Source organism: Dipodomys merriami, unplaced genomic scaffold (assembly GCF_024711535.1).
Source record: "Dipodomys merriami isolate MVZ:Mamm:240054 unplaced genomic scaffold, mDipMer1.0.p SCAF_524, whole genome shotgun sequence".
In the NCBI taxonomy this organism is placed as follows: domain Eukaryota; kingdom Metazoa; phylum Chordata; class Mammalia; order Rodentia; family Heteromyidae; genus Dipodomys; species Dipodomys merriami.
In genome coordinates, this window is record NW_027206096.1 from 430,001 (window position 1) to 443,504 (window position 13,504).

Here is a 13,504-nt window from a genome sequence, read left to right on the forward strand (position 1 = left end):
AATTAGTCAGTAAGTCTTTTCCTTCAAGAACAGTATTGTTTTTAGGATTGGGTTTGGGTGTGTATATGTGTTTGTGCTGGTCCTGGAGCTTGAACTCAGGGTCTATGCACTGCCCCTGAGTTTTTGTGCTCAAGACTAGTGCTCTACCACTTGAGCCATAGCTCTAATTCCAGCGGGGTTTTTGATGGTTAATTGGAGATGAAAGTCTCATGGACTTTCCTGCCTAAGCTGGCTTTCAACCATAATCCTCAGATCTCAGCCTTCCAACTATCTAGGATTACAGGCTTGAGCCATCGCTGCCTAGCTAGCAGTATTATTTCAATATTGTTATTTACCAGATTCTGAGATTTTTTTCTTTTGTTTTTTAGAAAACCAAATATTTTCTACTGGGAAACATTGCAAATATCTGTTTCTAAACCAGCGCTACATTTTATCATCCTAGGCTAGCAGGGTACTAGGAACAGCTCACCAGCCTCTCTCTGTGTGTAATCTACTATGTCACAGGGAAGGAGATAGTGAAGATCTTGAATCCCTGTCAGATGAGACAAGACACATCCAGAACATCTCCCTAGACTCACTGCTTGTCCCTTTCTTCTTGAACTTCATATATGCATAGTGACATTCCACTAAATCATTACCAAAGACTTGCTGGGTTTTTTTAAGTGCTTTTAAAATAATTTCCTATATCAGAACTCTATGCCTTATTCCTCTCTGCACACACCTACACAAGCCTACTTGGTTTACTCAAAGTATTATTACGTCATGTAGGCTCCAGGAGCAGCAATTTAATTACACTTGGAGCTTGGTGGATAATGTGTGAATTTGTTCAATCTTGTCTGTTTTTAAGTTTCCACTTAGATCACTGTGGAGCATTGCCCTGGTTTCTACAGAAGACAAGTTTCAAAGGAAGAACATTTATGACACATGCCACGAAAGCTATTTATAGATGGCTTCTATCAGACTACGTCAAAGTTAGGTAAATGGCTTTCTTAGATCATCCCAGCTCTCCACAGTACATAGCTCAAAATAGAGACCATTTTGTGTTTTGAAATATTGTAGTCTCAGTTATTCTCCAGATTTAGTCATGCAGGAACAAGCCACTGTGTGTCAGACCTTCCTGCCTTTATTTCCTTTTGGTTTCACACCCTTTTAAAGCTTTCGTAAATATACATAGTCCTACAGCACAAATACAGAGGGTAGAAAGGCACTGTAAACAGCATTTCAGAATTGTATTACTAGTTAAAGTCAAGTATATTGAGCAATCATATCTACTAAAATTTTATTTTGGATTAGATGATGACCAAAAATTGCTAAAAATGGTACATGAGGAAATTTTTCTTTTAACGCAAATAACACACAAAAAAAGAGTTTTGTGAAGGCCTTAACCTTTCCTGTCAGAAAGTTTAGAGCATGAGTATGATTCCTGCAGTTCACAGGATTAACCTTCACGCATTGTCTTAAGCTGCATATGATGGTATTTGCCTGGGGAGACTAAGGTAGGAGGACCATAATTTGAAGTAAGGTTGACTTTATAGTAAGACCTAGTCTCAAAAGACAACAAAAATCTAAAGTTGACTGTTTAATTCAGTAGTAGCTAAAATATTACTATGCAAATCCAGACGAATAGGAAATTATACCTAGAATTGCTAGTTCACACCTAAAAAGTGCTTATGTGCCCAGCAGTCTTTAGTCTGATGTGAAACATCTTGCCCTTGATGCCTTTTGTTAACTCTTTCAATTTAGTAACATATCAGCAGATGACATGCTGTACACTGAGACAGATTTGGAAGAAAGTATGGACAAAATTGAAACCATCAACTTCCATGAAGTTAAGGAAGTTGCAGGAATCAAGTTTTGGTGTTACCATGCAGGCCACGTCCTGGGAGCCGCCATGTTCATGATTGAGATCGCAGGTGTGAAGGTAACTTTCCCGCCCAAGAGGAAGCAGGCCTGCGGTAAGCCAGCCACTAGCCTGCATTTGCACTTTGCACTCTGGCTGCAAATCGGAGTCACTTAGGAAGCTTTGAGAAATTCCTGTTGAATACCTCTAGGAAATACCTAACCTGGAGGTTTGGCCTTGGCTCTTTCCTTTCCAGATGATTTTCCTCTGTACCCTGGGTAGGAACCAGTGTTTCATTTTTCAGTGAATCTTTTTAGCTGCTCATGTTTGAAACTTGTGCACACTGAGTTGGTACAGTGTGTCATCACATGAGCTATTCTTGTACTTTGCTGCAGCAGCACAGAAAATGTAAGTAGCCTGAGTGCCTACCTGATGATTCTCATCTGAAATTGGATTTGCCTCTCTGGGCACCTGCCATCCACACTGGACAGTGCTCCAGCCCTCCAGAGATGGCATTCTATCAGCATGCCCTTTTTCTCTTCCCCTTTACTGAGAAATACTTTGTCACTACTTACTATGGGGTGAGTCCAGGCTGCTTTCTTCTCATAAGTTATAATGGTAAGACAACCGAAATGCAGGATGGGTGTTGGTGCTGAAGCCATCTCACACCTGGTGACTACACATACATGGGATCTGTGTGCAGGTGCAGGGTGTTTGTAACTTAATTTTATTACTAGATTTTACAAGATTAAAATCTTCACTAGCAATATGAGGCCTTCCCTAAAACTTAATTTCCAGGGTTTTTTTTTTTTCCTTCACAGCTTTTATATACAGGAGATTTCTCAAGACAAGAGGATAGACACCTAATGGCCGCTGAAATTCCTAATATTAAACCTGATATACTTATCATTGTAAGTATTACTGTATATACTACAACTAGTGTAACATAGGGAGAATTTCTCGTGTGTGTGTGTGTGTGTGTGTGTGTGTGTGTGTGTGTGTGTGTGTGTGTGTGTGTGTGTGTGTGTGTGTGTGTGTGTGTGTGTGTGTGTAAGTGCAAGTCCTGAGGCTTGAACTCAAGGCCTTGGTGCTCTACCACTTGAGCTACATTTCCACTTCTGTCTTTTCACTGGTTAATTGGAGAGAAGATTCACACAGATTTGTCTGCCTAGAAAGTAGAATTGCAGGCATGTGCTATCCGTGTCCAGCTTGATTCCACTTTCTAAAATGTTAAATTACTTAGGATTTTTTTATTTGCTCTTCTTTCCAGTTTACATATGTACTAAATAACATTGTTATAATTAACAACATGTGTTCAGGTGAAAGACAAGTTAGTAGAGAAAAGAATCTCTCTACTGCAGCATTTCATGAGCATGTAACTCTTAAGATCTTGGGGGCTGTTTGGCCTTGGTATCACATGTCTAATCTGTTGTAGGAATCTACGTACGGGACCCATATCCATGAGAAGCGCGAAGAGCGAGAAGCACGGTTCTGCAACACTGTCCACGACATTGTGAATAGAGGTGGCCGAGGCCTCATTCCTGTCTTTGCGCTGGGAAGGGCTCAGGAGCTGCTCTTGATTCTAGGTATTTGGGAGGCTCCTAAGATCAGACATCATTTTACTAAGACATTAACGTGGCCTTGCTGTGTCATTCCACCACCCTTGGCTTCAGTTTCTTCTTTTAAAAATGGGGATTTAGCCGAGTGCCAGGCTCATGCTTGTAATCCTAGCTATTTAAGAGGCTGAGATTGAGGATTGAGGTTTGAAGCCAGCCCCTGCAGGACAAGTCCATGAGACTCTTATCTCCAGTTAACCATAAAAGCTAGAAGTGGAGCTATGGCTCAAGTGGTATAGTGTTAGCCTTGAGCAGAAAGAGCTTGGGGACAGCACCCTGAATTCAAGCCCTAGGACTGGCACTAAAAAAAAAATAAAGGGTTTGGTTTTGGTTTCCTTGGTGCTAGTAAGAGCCCAGGAGAGCAGCACTTCATACTCTGCTCTGGGACTATCAGCTGGTGAGCCTTTCTGCTTGCTGTCAGCATTCGAAGTCTCAAAATGTGCATACTCCTGACCAGCAGTCCCACTTCTGAGGAATTAATGAGGTGTATAGAATGACTTTCCAGTAAGGTTAGTCATCATCTTTTTTTTTAAATACTTTTGTTAATTGAGATTGAATGATTACATAAATTTCACAGTATTGTGGGATAGTGATGCTTACAGTCACAAACACATTTTAATCTTCACAAGGCAAGTTGTCATTATCATAGTCTATAAAGTTTGTGAATTCAATAAACTTTGACAGTATAGCTATTTCTTCCAAGTTGAGTGATATGTACATTTCTTTCCTTTTGCTTAGTGTAAGCTGGTGTGTGTGTGTATGTGTGTATGTGTGTGTGTTGTTGTTGTTGTTATTGTTGTTATTGTTTGCCAGTCCCAAGGCTTGAACTCAGGTCCTGGGCACTATCCCTGAGCTTTTTTTTTTTTTTTTTTGGTCAAGGCTAACTCTCTACAACTTGAGCCACAGCACCACTTCCAGCTTTTTCCATTGATGTACTAAAGAATGGAACCCAGGGCTCCATCCATGCCAGGCAAGCACTCTACCACTTAGTCACATTTCCAGCACCATCTTAGTTTGAAAAGAAATACTTGAGTAATCACTGCATTGTAGGGTATTCCCTATCATTTCTAAATCAGCACCATCCCATCTGTTCCTCCTAATCGGGCCTCTTTCCTGAGTACAAGTCAAAGTGGCCCTAAAGACTTGGCATGAAGTGTTTGCAACCACTAATAGCGAGGGAAATGAGGAAGGGGATGCCACATTGTCACCATCATATTGGTGCCAGTTGCTGCAAGATGTGACCAGTAAAAATGTAGTATGTAATGAGGCACTGGTGCCTCACACCTGTAAACTAGCTACTCAGGAGGCTGAGGTTTGCGGATCACAGTTTGAAGACAGCCTGGACCAGAAAAATCTGTGAGACATCTTTAACCAGCAAAAAGCTAGAAGTGGAACTGTGGCTCATGATGCCAGCTTTGAGCAAAAAAACAAAGTGATGCTGGGTGCCGGTGGCTCACACCTGTAATCCTAGCTACTCAGGAGGCTGAGGTCTAAGGATCACGGTTCAAAGCCAGCCTGGGCAGGAATGTCCATGAGACTCTTATCTCTAGTTAACCACCAGAAAACAGTAAGTGGCGCTGTGGCTCAAATGGTCGAGCACTTGCCTTGAGCTAAAGAGCTCAGAAACCACCCAGGCCTGGAGTTGAAGACCCACGACCCACAAAAACAAAACAACAACAACAACAAAAAACAAGGACCCATGTTCAAGCTCCAGTACTGGCACCAAAACAAAACCATTATATCACCCAGTCATATTTTAATTTCAGGTGAATAGGAAGACTTTAATATGTGAAAAACTAAGAAACTTCTGTTGTTTATCTGAAGTTGAAGTGGAGGTTTGGTGTTTTTATCTGGCAACCCCACCATCAAAACGTGAATTATAGTTCTTTTCATGAGCCAGGACCACAGAATGTGATTGTTGCCCCTTTTCCTACCTGCTCCCTGCAGTGCAGTGTGGTGGGGAGGGAACATGACCTTGGTCAAGTTACTTAATTATTTTTCGATATTTGTTCATAAAAATACAAAAACATGCTGGGTGCCGGTGGCTCATGCCTGTAATCCTAGCTACTCAGGAGGCTGAGATCTGAGAATCATGGTTCAAAGCCAGCCCAGGCAGGAAAGTCTGTGAGACTCTTATCTCCAATAAACCACTCAGAACTGGAAGTGATGCTGTGGCTCAAGTGGTAGAGCTTTAGCCTTGAGTTGAAGAGCTGAGGGACAGCGCCCAGGCCCAGAGTTCAAGCCCCACTACTGACAAAAAACAAAAAAACTGATATGCTCATGGGATATAATGTATGAGAAGTTCTATTAGAATGTACTTGAAACTTTGACACTATTAAATTTGTTTAGTTATTTCTAAAAAAAAAAAAAAAAAAAAAAACATGAACGGGCTGGGAAGGTGGCTGTATGGGAGAGTGCTTGCCTTGCATGCATGAGGCCCTGGGTTCGATTCCTCAGCACAACATAAGCAGAAAAGGCCGGAAGTGGCACTATGGCTCAAGTGGTAGAGAGCTAGCCTTGAGCTGAAGAGCTGAGGGACAGTGCCCAGGCCCAGAGATCAGGCCCCATGACCAACAAAATAAAATAAAGCATGAACAGTGGCTGGGAAGGTGGCTCAGTGGTAGAGCGCTTGCCTTGCATGCATGAGGCCCTGGGTTCGATTCCCCAGCATCACATAAGCAAAAAGAAAAAAAGCCGAGGTGGCACTGTGGCTCAAGTGGTAGAGCGCTAGCCTTGAGCTTAAGAGCTGAGGGACAGCACCCAGGCCCAGAGTTCAGGCCCCACGATCAGACCCCCCCCCCAAAAAAAAACCAAAAAACCATGAACAAAATAAGTCAGGACAGAATAGGAAATGCATGTATAACCCACATGACAAGAAACTTGCCTGACCTTAAGTACACAAGATTGTCTCTTTGAGATATGGTCAGTGGTCTGTTGGTCTGTTATTCAGTAAACTGTAACTGAATCATTTGTTAAAATTTCTCCATCTTTGGTCTATGATCACAACATTTTAATTAAGTTTGTTTTTTAGATTTTGTGCTCTTTTCTGCTGGGGGGCGGGGTGGGGCAAGAGCTGAGACCAGGACTGAAACTCCGTCTGGTGCTTACTTCCAACCTGAGCCATGCCTCCAGTCCCTGCACCAGTATTTTGAAATAAGTTTAGACCTTAAGTCTAAATTTGTATAGGCCAAAATTATTTTTCTTAGCTTTTTAAAATATAATTTTGTGATAACCTCTTGGTTCCATGTGAATTTTGAAGTTATTTGTGGGTATCATTTATTGTTTGAATTACATCTAGCACGTAACTGAGCCAGGTTGTTTCTCTCACGATGGCTGTAGATGAATACTGGCAGAACCACCCTGAGCTGCACGACATCCCCATCTATTACGCATCCTCATTGGCTAAGAAGTGCATGGCTGTGTACCAGACTTACGTAAATGCCATGAATGACAAGATCCGAAAGCAGATCAACATCAATAATCCCTTTGTTTTCAAACACATCAGCAACCTGAAGGTGAGTATATGTGGGCAAAGGGAGGCTAAAGTTGGTCCTGGCACTGGTGGACTGGCTGAGTCCTCCTGTGGAGGCCAGCCTCTTCTTTGGTCAGCCATGGTATTCCTCCATGACATCAACAGGGCAGCACCTGGCATTGTATTTGTTTAAGACAGGGTCTAGCTATATAGCCCAAGCTGGCACAAGCTCTTCCTCTTTCTGCCTCAACCTCCGGAATGCTGGGATAAACAGCATTCTTTTTTTTACTTAAGCAGATTTGCCACTTACTCTGAGCCTTTACAAACTCCCAGTGTTTACAGTTGCTGTTAACTTGGCTCTCTCTTGCCATAAGAATAAAGTCTTGACAAGAAAAAGATGGTATGCTGTCTAGTCAGAATCTCAACTTCCATCCAAAGCTCATCATCTTTTTGATTAGTACTACAAATTCCAGATTTAATTTCCCATAGGTTTACTTTTCAAGAGCATTTGGTAAAATCTGATGTAATGAATATCTAAAATAATGTAAGTTGTAAATGGCATTCCAGGCCCTGAGAATAGTCCTTGGGCCTTCAGCTACATGTGGAGACTTTAGTGCTAAGTAAATTGACTGCTCTGTATCACGTCCCTCTACGGTTGCTGGCCTACAGTTTAAGTGGTCATATATAGCCTCATAGACTATTTCCATTGAAGTAGTCTTTTTTTTTTTTTTTTTTTTTTTCCTTGGATCAAGTTGTGGGGCCTGAACTTTGGGCCTGGGTGCTGTCCCTCAGCTCTTCAGTTCAAGGCTAGCGCTCTACCACTTGAGCCACAACGCCACTTCCAGCTTTTTTCTTTTTTCTTTCTTTTTTTTTTTTTTTTTTTTTTTTGCTTTTGTGGTGCTGAGGAATCGAACCCAGGGCCTCAGGCATACGGGGCAAGCACTCTACCACTGAGCCACCTTCCCAGTCCCTGAAGTAGTCCTTTAAAGTACTCAAGTTTTGATTTTAAAACTTGGCAATTGGACTTAAAATGTTAACTAGATTTGCCCCAGGCCCTCTCCATAGTGTGGTGAACCTTCTGTATCACATTTTGTTGTTCTTTAAAAGTGAAAGATGCTTTGTCAAACCTGGTGTCCGATGGTTAACCTGCTGTACCATTCTTTGTTTTCTCAGAGCATGGACCACTTTGATGACATCGGCCCCAGTGTAGTCATGGCCTCTCCAGGCATGATGCAGAGTGGCTTGTCCCGTGAGTTGTTTGAAAGCTGGTGCACCGATAAGAGGAACGGCGTCATTATTGCAGGGTACTGTGTAGAAGGCACGCTTGCCAAGGTCAGTCTGCATCTCAGGGTGCTTGCAAAAACTGCAGCAGCCTCATCAACTTTCCACTCAAGGAGTTCCTTTAAAACACAAGTTCTGATTTTAAAAAGAGATTGAAATGGGTAGCTAAAGATGAACACTGCAGACACTGAATGACATAACTACATCTAGGAGATAAGGACATACATTGAAGTTTAAGAAGTGCTCAGCTAGCCAGGCGCCCGTAGCTCACGCCTATAATCCTAGCTACTCAGGAGGCTGAGACCTGAGGATCGAGGTTCAAAGCCAGCCTGGGCAGGAAAGTCTGTGAGACTCTTATCTCCAATAAACCACTAGAAAACTGGAAGTGACGCGGTGGCTCAAGCAGTAGAGAGCTCGCCTTGAGCTAAAGAGTGCAGGGACAGCGCCCAAGCTCAGAGTTCAGGCCCTACCACCGACCAAAAAAAAAAAAAAAGGAGAAGTGCTCAGCTGGTTACAAGTAATAAAATGAACAAAAGGATAGGAGACCATTTATGTTTGTTCACACTGAATACCCTCAGCTAATGAAGAGGTTTACTGATAAAAGCTGAGTATCTCTCACCCAAAGTGCCAAGGGCTGAAAGAGTATTTTTTTTTTCCAGTTTTGTAGTTTTGGATTTTTGGAATGTTTGCGTGGGCTTTACCAGTTGAGTGTGCCTAATCTTTGTATATTCAGAAAGTGTTGTATTTTGGAGAGTTGTTTTTGTTTTTAATTTTCATTTTCAGACTAAAGGTGCTCATCTTGTGACATAGTCTTTTAAAACCCTGTAGAAGGGGCCTGACTCTGACCCATGTGTATATATTCACAGCTACTTGGGAGTCAGATCAGATTTGAGGCCAACCTGGGCAGAATGTCATGAAAAGTATGTCTCAACCAACAACTAAGTAAGGTGATAGGCACCTGTCATCCTAACACGCAGGAATCCTAAACCGGAGGATGACAGCACAGGTCAGCCAGGGCGTACAAGACCCCAAAGTAAATCAAAAGGAGCTGGAAGCATGACTCAAGTGGTTGAACGCCCTGCTTAGCACATGTGAAGCCCTGAGCTCAACCCTGACCCCCACCAAAACCAATAAATAAGTCAAGCTGTAGACTGCCTGTCATTGTATTGGTGTAAAATGTCTGTTCTTAGCTTCTAGGGAAGAAGATGTAGAAAATAATGGAAACTTATTGACAAAGATGTATGAATATCTAAGCATTGGAAACTTAAGAGACTGTATGAACATCTCGTTCTCATAGTCTTATTGTTAACATCTATTTTATATTGAAAAACAAGGTGATTTCTCACTTTGCCCATTTGCAATTAGAGAGAATATTGGTCGTGTGTTTAAAGTGGATTTCCATTATGTAGAAATTCTGATATCTGGAAAGTGCTTTTCTAGCCTAGGAAAAGAGCTGGGATTGCATGTTTGCCTTCTAAGTATGTGTTCTAGTTTTCACTTCTAAATATACTGAGTTTTAGTTAATTTTCTTATTCTCCTGAATAAAGTTTTCTTATCATGAAAATGAGTATTTGGAACTTCGTAAGTCAATGATATTGGACTGATTTTTGTGCTAAAGCTTATGGTGGAGCTTAACATATGAGTGGAAGGCTGCATGACAAAACTGAAAATGTGGGCTGGAATGTGGCTTAGTGGTAGAGTGCTTGCCTAGCATGCATCAAGCCCTGGGTTTGATTCCTCACTACCACATACACAGAAAAAGCCAGAAGTTACTGGGTGCTAGTGGCGCATACCTGTAATCCTACCTGCTCAGGATTTCCTGAGGCAGGAAAGTCTATAAGACTGTTATCTCCAATTAACCACCAGAAAACCAGAAGTGGCACTGTGGCTCAAGTGGTAGAGCACTAACCTTGAGCTGAAGAGCTCAGTTACAGTGCCCAGGACCAGAGTTCAAGCCCCACAACTGACAAAAAAAAACAAAACCAAAACACTGAAAATGTGCCTGTTCTAATTGGACAGTCTGTTTTCTTATATTTGTTTTTAACAGCATATCATGTCTGAGCCTGAAGAAATCACTACCATGTCTGGACAGAAGTTGCCGCTGAAAATGTCGGTTGATTACATTTCTTTCTCTGCTCATACAGATTACCAGCAAACCAGTGAATTTATTCGTGCTTTGAAACCGCCTCATGTGGTTAGTATGAATTTGGTCTATTGTGAGCGTTTAGTGAATATTAGGGAGGAAGAAGCATACTCCCAAGCCCCAGGCCCAGCAGCCCTCTGCCAGCAGGGCATTTGCACTGCACTTGCTCTGACCTTCGCCCCCACCTCCACCCCTGGTGTTAGGCAAGCTGCATTCTCACTTCGTTCACTTTTTTGTGACCCTTCCTCAGGTCCCTGTTTCAGCTCCTGTTCATTCTGTTTGCTGCAGCCTGCCCAGCAATCTAAGAGCCAGGCTTGGGATGCAGCAGCTTGTTTGAACTCTGCTCATTCCTTTACCTTCTGTGTTATCCTGAGCAAGCTAGTTAGCCTTTGTGTACCTCATTATAGATAGGGATGGTAATGCCACACAAGGCCATTGGGACAATGGAATGAGAGCGTGTGCCTAAAGCACTTACTAGGATAACTGGTTAATAATGTGTGAAACAGACAAAGCAAGAGTAAAAGCCTTAATAGTAAAATAGATAGAACACATTTGTACATAAAGCTCCTTATTAGTATGATTAACCTGTCTCTTTAAGCTTCGAGTAATAAAAGTAATAGTTATATACTTAGATGGAGTTAGCAAGAAGAAGGAACTGAAAATAATGTGTGCTTTTAATTAGAAGAATACTATGGGACTGAGGTCTGTAGAAAATAGATAAAATTCCCTTTTGACATGAAAAAAAGTAGTTTAGAGGAAATGGCTTTCTGTTAGTTGCTTTGAGTTGTTGCTATAAAATGTTTTTATTGAAAATCTATATAACATACAACATGCATTTTAAAGTCTCTAATCCAGTGGCATCAGGCCATTGTGCAACCGGAACTTTCCATTGCCCCAAACAGACTACCCAGTCACTCCCTGTTCCCTTCTCTCAGCCCTCAGTTACCTCTAACGCACTTCCTATCTCTGAGAGTTTGCCTGACCTAGGTAGTTATGAAGGAGAAGTGTATACCACTCTGGTGCTTTCCAGGTTCATCTGTGTTTGAGGTGTGTCAGAACTGCATGCCCTATGCTAGGTGATACTCCATCATCTGTACGTGTTCCATGTTTTATCTGATTTATCTGTCCATTGATGCATACTTAGTTATATCACTTTTGGCTTTGACATTCATTTCTCTGATGAGGTGAGCATCACCTTGTGTGCTCGTCTATAGTCTAGGTAATATCTAGTGTGAAGGTCCTCAGAGGACTGAGCAGCGGCGTTAGTGGTCAAGTTCATTGATGGACATATCACTTACATGTCACATGTATGTGTGGAATGCAGAGGACTCCACGATTTCTGGTGTACATGGCTGTGGCCATTCTCAGGTCATCAGCTGGGAAGAGATCTGTCCTCTGCCTTTCTCTGTTGTTCCAGTTCATCTTTAAATCCCTGAATTGAACTTGTTGCTGTCTTCCTCCAATAACCAGTGGCAAAAGTGTAACTATGTAGTAATTCTTACGCACTAGCAGTGGTAGTTAATAGCCAGCATTTATTTAGCGACTATTGGCATTTGCCAGGCACTCCACTAGCGATTCACATGAGGTAACTAGTGTAATTGTAACAGGCGCCTGAGGGGCCAGAGGCCTTAGCCGGCAGCACACGGCAGTGTGCTGTAGGTAACACGGTGGCAAGCCTCCACCCAGGAATGTCTCAGCCGCCACAGTTCACCAGCCAGACAGGAGCCATCTGCCAGTGGGCTAGAAGCTAGGAAAACAGAGGTTACAAAAGTGGGTACAAGCCAACGTTGTTGTACATGTCTGTAATTCCAGCACTAAGGAGGCTGAGGCAGGAGGACTGAGGTATGAGGCTAGCCTGGACGGCACAGTGAGACTCAGCTCAAAAAAAAACTACAGCCCAAAAAAGAAAAAACAACAACAACTGAAAAGCTAGTGCCCTCTGACATTTCACTTGGTCCTGAAACCTTGTATTTCCTTTGCTTTAATAAACAGAAGAACCTCTCAGAAGCTACTTTTTTCCCTTCGTGAAGCCTTTTATGCTGTGCATTAAGAAATGTAGGGAAAACTGGATACTTTCTGAGAGAGCAGGAGTAGCTAAGAACCATTGTATGTGAAGTTGCAGGGAAGGCAGAGGTCAACCTGGCCAAGCCCTTTACCATGGTGGACACAGAAGCCTCCCAACAGAAGTGACACTGAGAAGAAGGTTCTTTATACAAAACCGGTGCCCCTGAGGATCTTTGTACAAAACAGATGCACCTCAGCCTCTTCCCAAGCAGAGCGAAGAGGTGTGTGCAAGTCTGGCTGAAGGCCCTTAAAATTAGTAGTGTACTTCTTCGAGTCTTTCTCATAAATTTAATGCAGTTAAAGATCATTATTTTTCTGAATGAAAGGTATTTCTTGCTACTCTTTGAAATTTTGTCCTGTGTAGATTTTAGTCCATGGGGAACAGAACGAAATGGCCAGACTGAAAGCAGCACTGATTCGAGAATATGAAGATAACGACGAGGTTCACATAGAGGTTCACAACCCTCGGAACACAGAGGCAGTGACCTTAAACTTCAGAGGGGAAAAGCTGGCCAAGGTAAAAGGTGACGTCGCCTCATGCTAGCCATGTTTTCTTTGCGGGGAGGTATTCTCTGTAAAAAAGATAGAGTTTCGGAAGGTTGAGGCAGGAAGATCCATGAGTTCCAGGCTGGGTTATATGCAAGACCCTCTCTCCAAAGGAGGGGAGAAAGAAAACAGATCTTTAATCAAATCTCAAGGAAGTGCTTGCTTCTGTTTACATAGGATGCTACAAAGACCTAAGCCTGGTGCCTCTTTCGCTTCTTTTGCTGTACTGTCACTTCTCCAGGTGGGAAAGTTTTAGATAGATTAGTTCTTAGTGAACTTGAGTCCTAGAACTCTTTAATCAACACTCCACATTTCCTCCCCACCTTCTGAGGGTCAACAGATGTGCATTACTATTCCACTGTAGCCAGTGGGAAGCTGTGCTCATCTCTTATAAGAGTCTAAAGATAGGCCATATCTCTAAATGTGTGCGCTTGGTCTGGCTATGATAGAACACAGAAAGATTGTCTTAAGAAATAATCAGTTTTTATGGTAAAATATAACACAAAATTCAAAACTGAAAAATAAAACTGAAATAGTTAAAC

The 13,504-nt window shown here is 42.2% G+C and overlaps 1 protein-coding gene and 1 non-coding gene across 2 annotated transcripts in view; both read left to right on the forward strand.

Annotated features, from left to right (window-relative positions):
- LOC138811395 (cleavage and polyadenylation specificity factor subunit 3) overlaps positions 1-13,504 on the forward strand; it is a 33,515-nt gene that overhangs the window by 6,554 nt on the left and 13,457 nt on the right. The window contains exons 3-11 of the mRNA XM_069999130.1: positions 1-9; positions 848-976; positions 1,744-1,921; positions 2,662-2,751; positions 3,276-3,426; positions 6,796-6,971; positions 8,102-8,260; positions 10,257-10,403; positions 12,781-12,933. The exon at positions 1-9 is cut by the window's left edge and continues 89 nt beyond it. Of these exons, the coding sequence (XP_069855231.1) occupies positions 1-9; positions 848-976; positions 1,744-1,921; positions 2,662-2,751; positions 3,276-3,426; positions 6,796-6,971; positions 8,102-8,260; positions 10,257-10,403; positions 12,781-12,933 (1,192 nt within the window). The remainder of the gene's footprint in view (positions 10-847; positions 977-1,743; positions 1,922-2,661; positions 2,752-3,275; positions 3,427-6,795; positions 6,972-8,101; positions 8,261-10,256; positions 10,404-12,780; positions 12,934-13,504) is intronic.
- Trnaa-ugc (transfer RNA alanine (anticodon UGC)) lies at positions 6,064-6,133 on the forward strand. Its single transcript has one exon. It is a non-coding gene; the product is annotated as a tRNA-Ala (tRNA).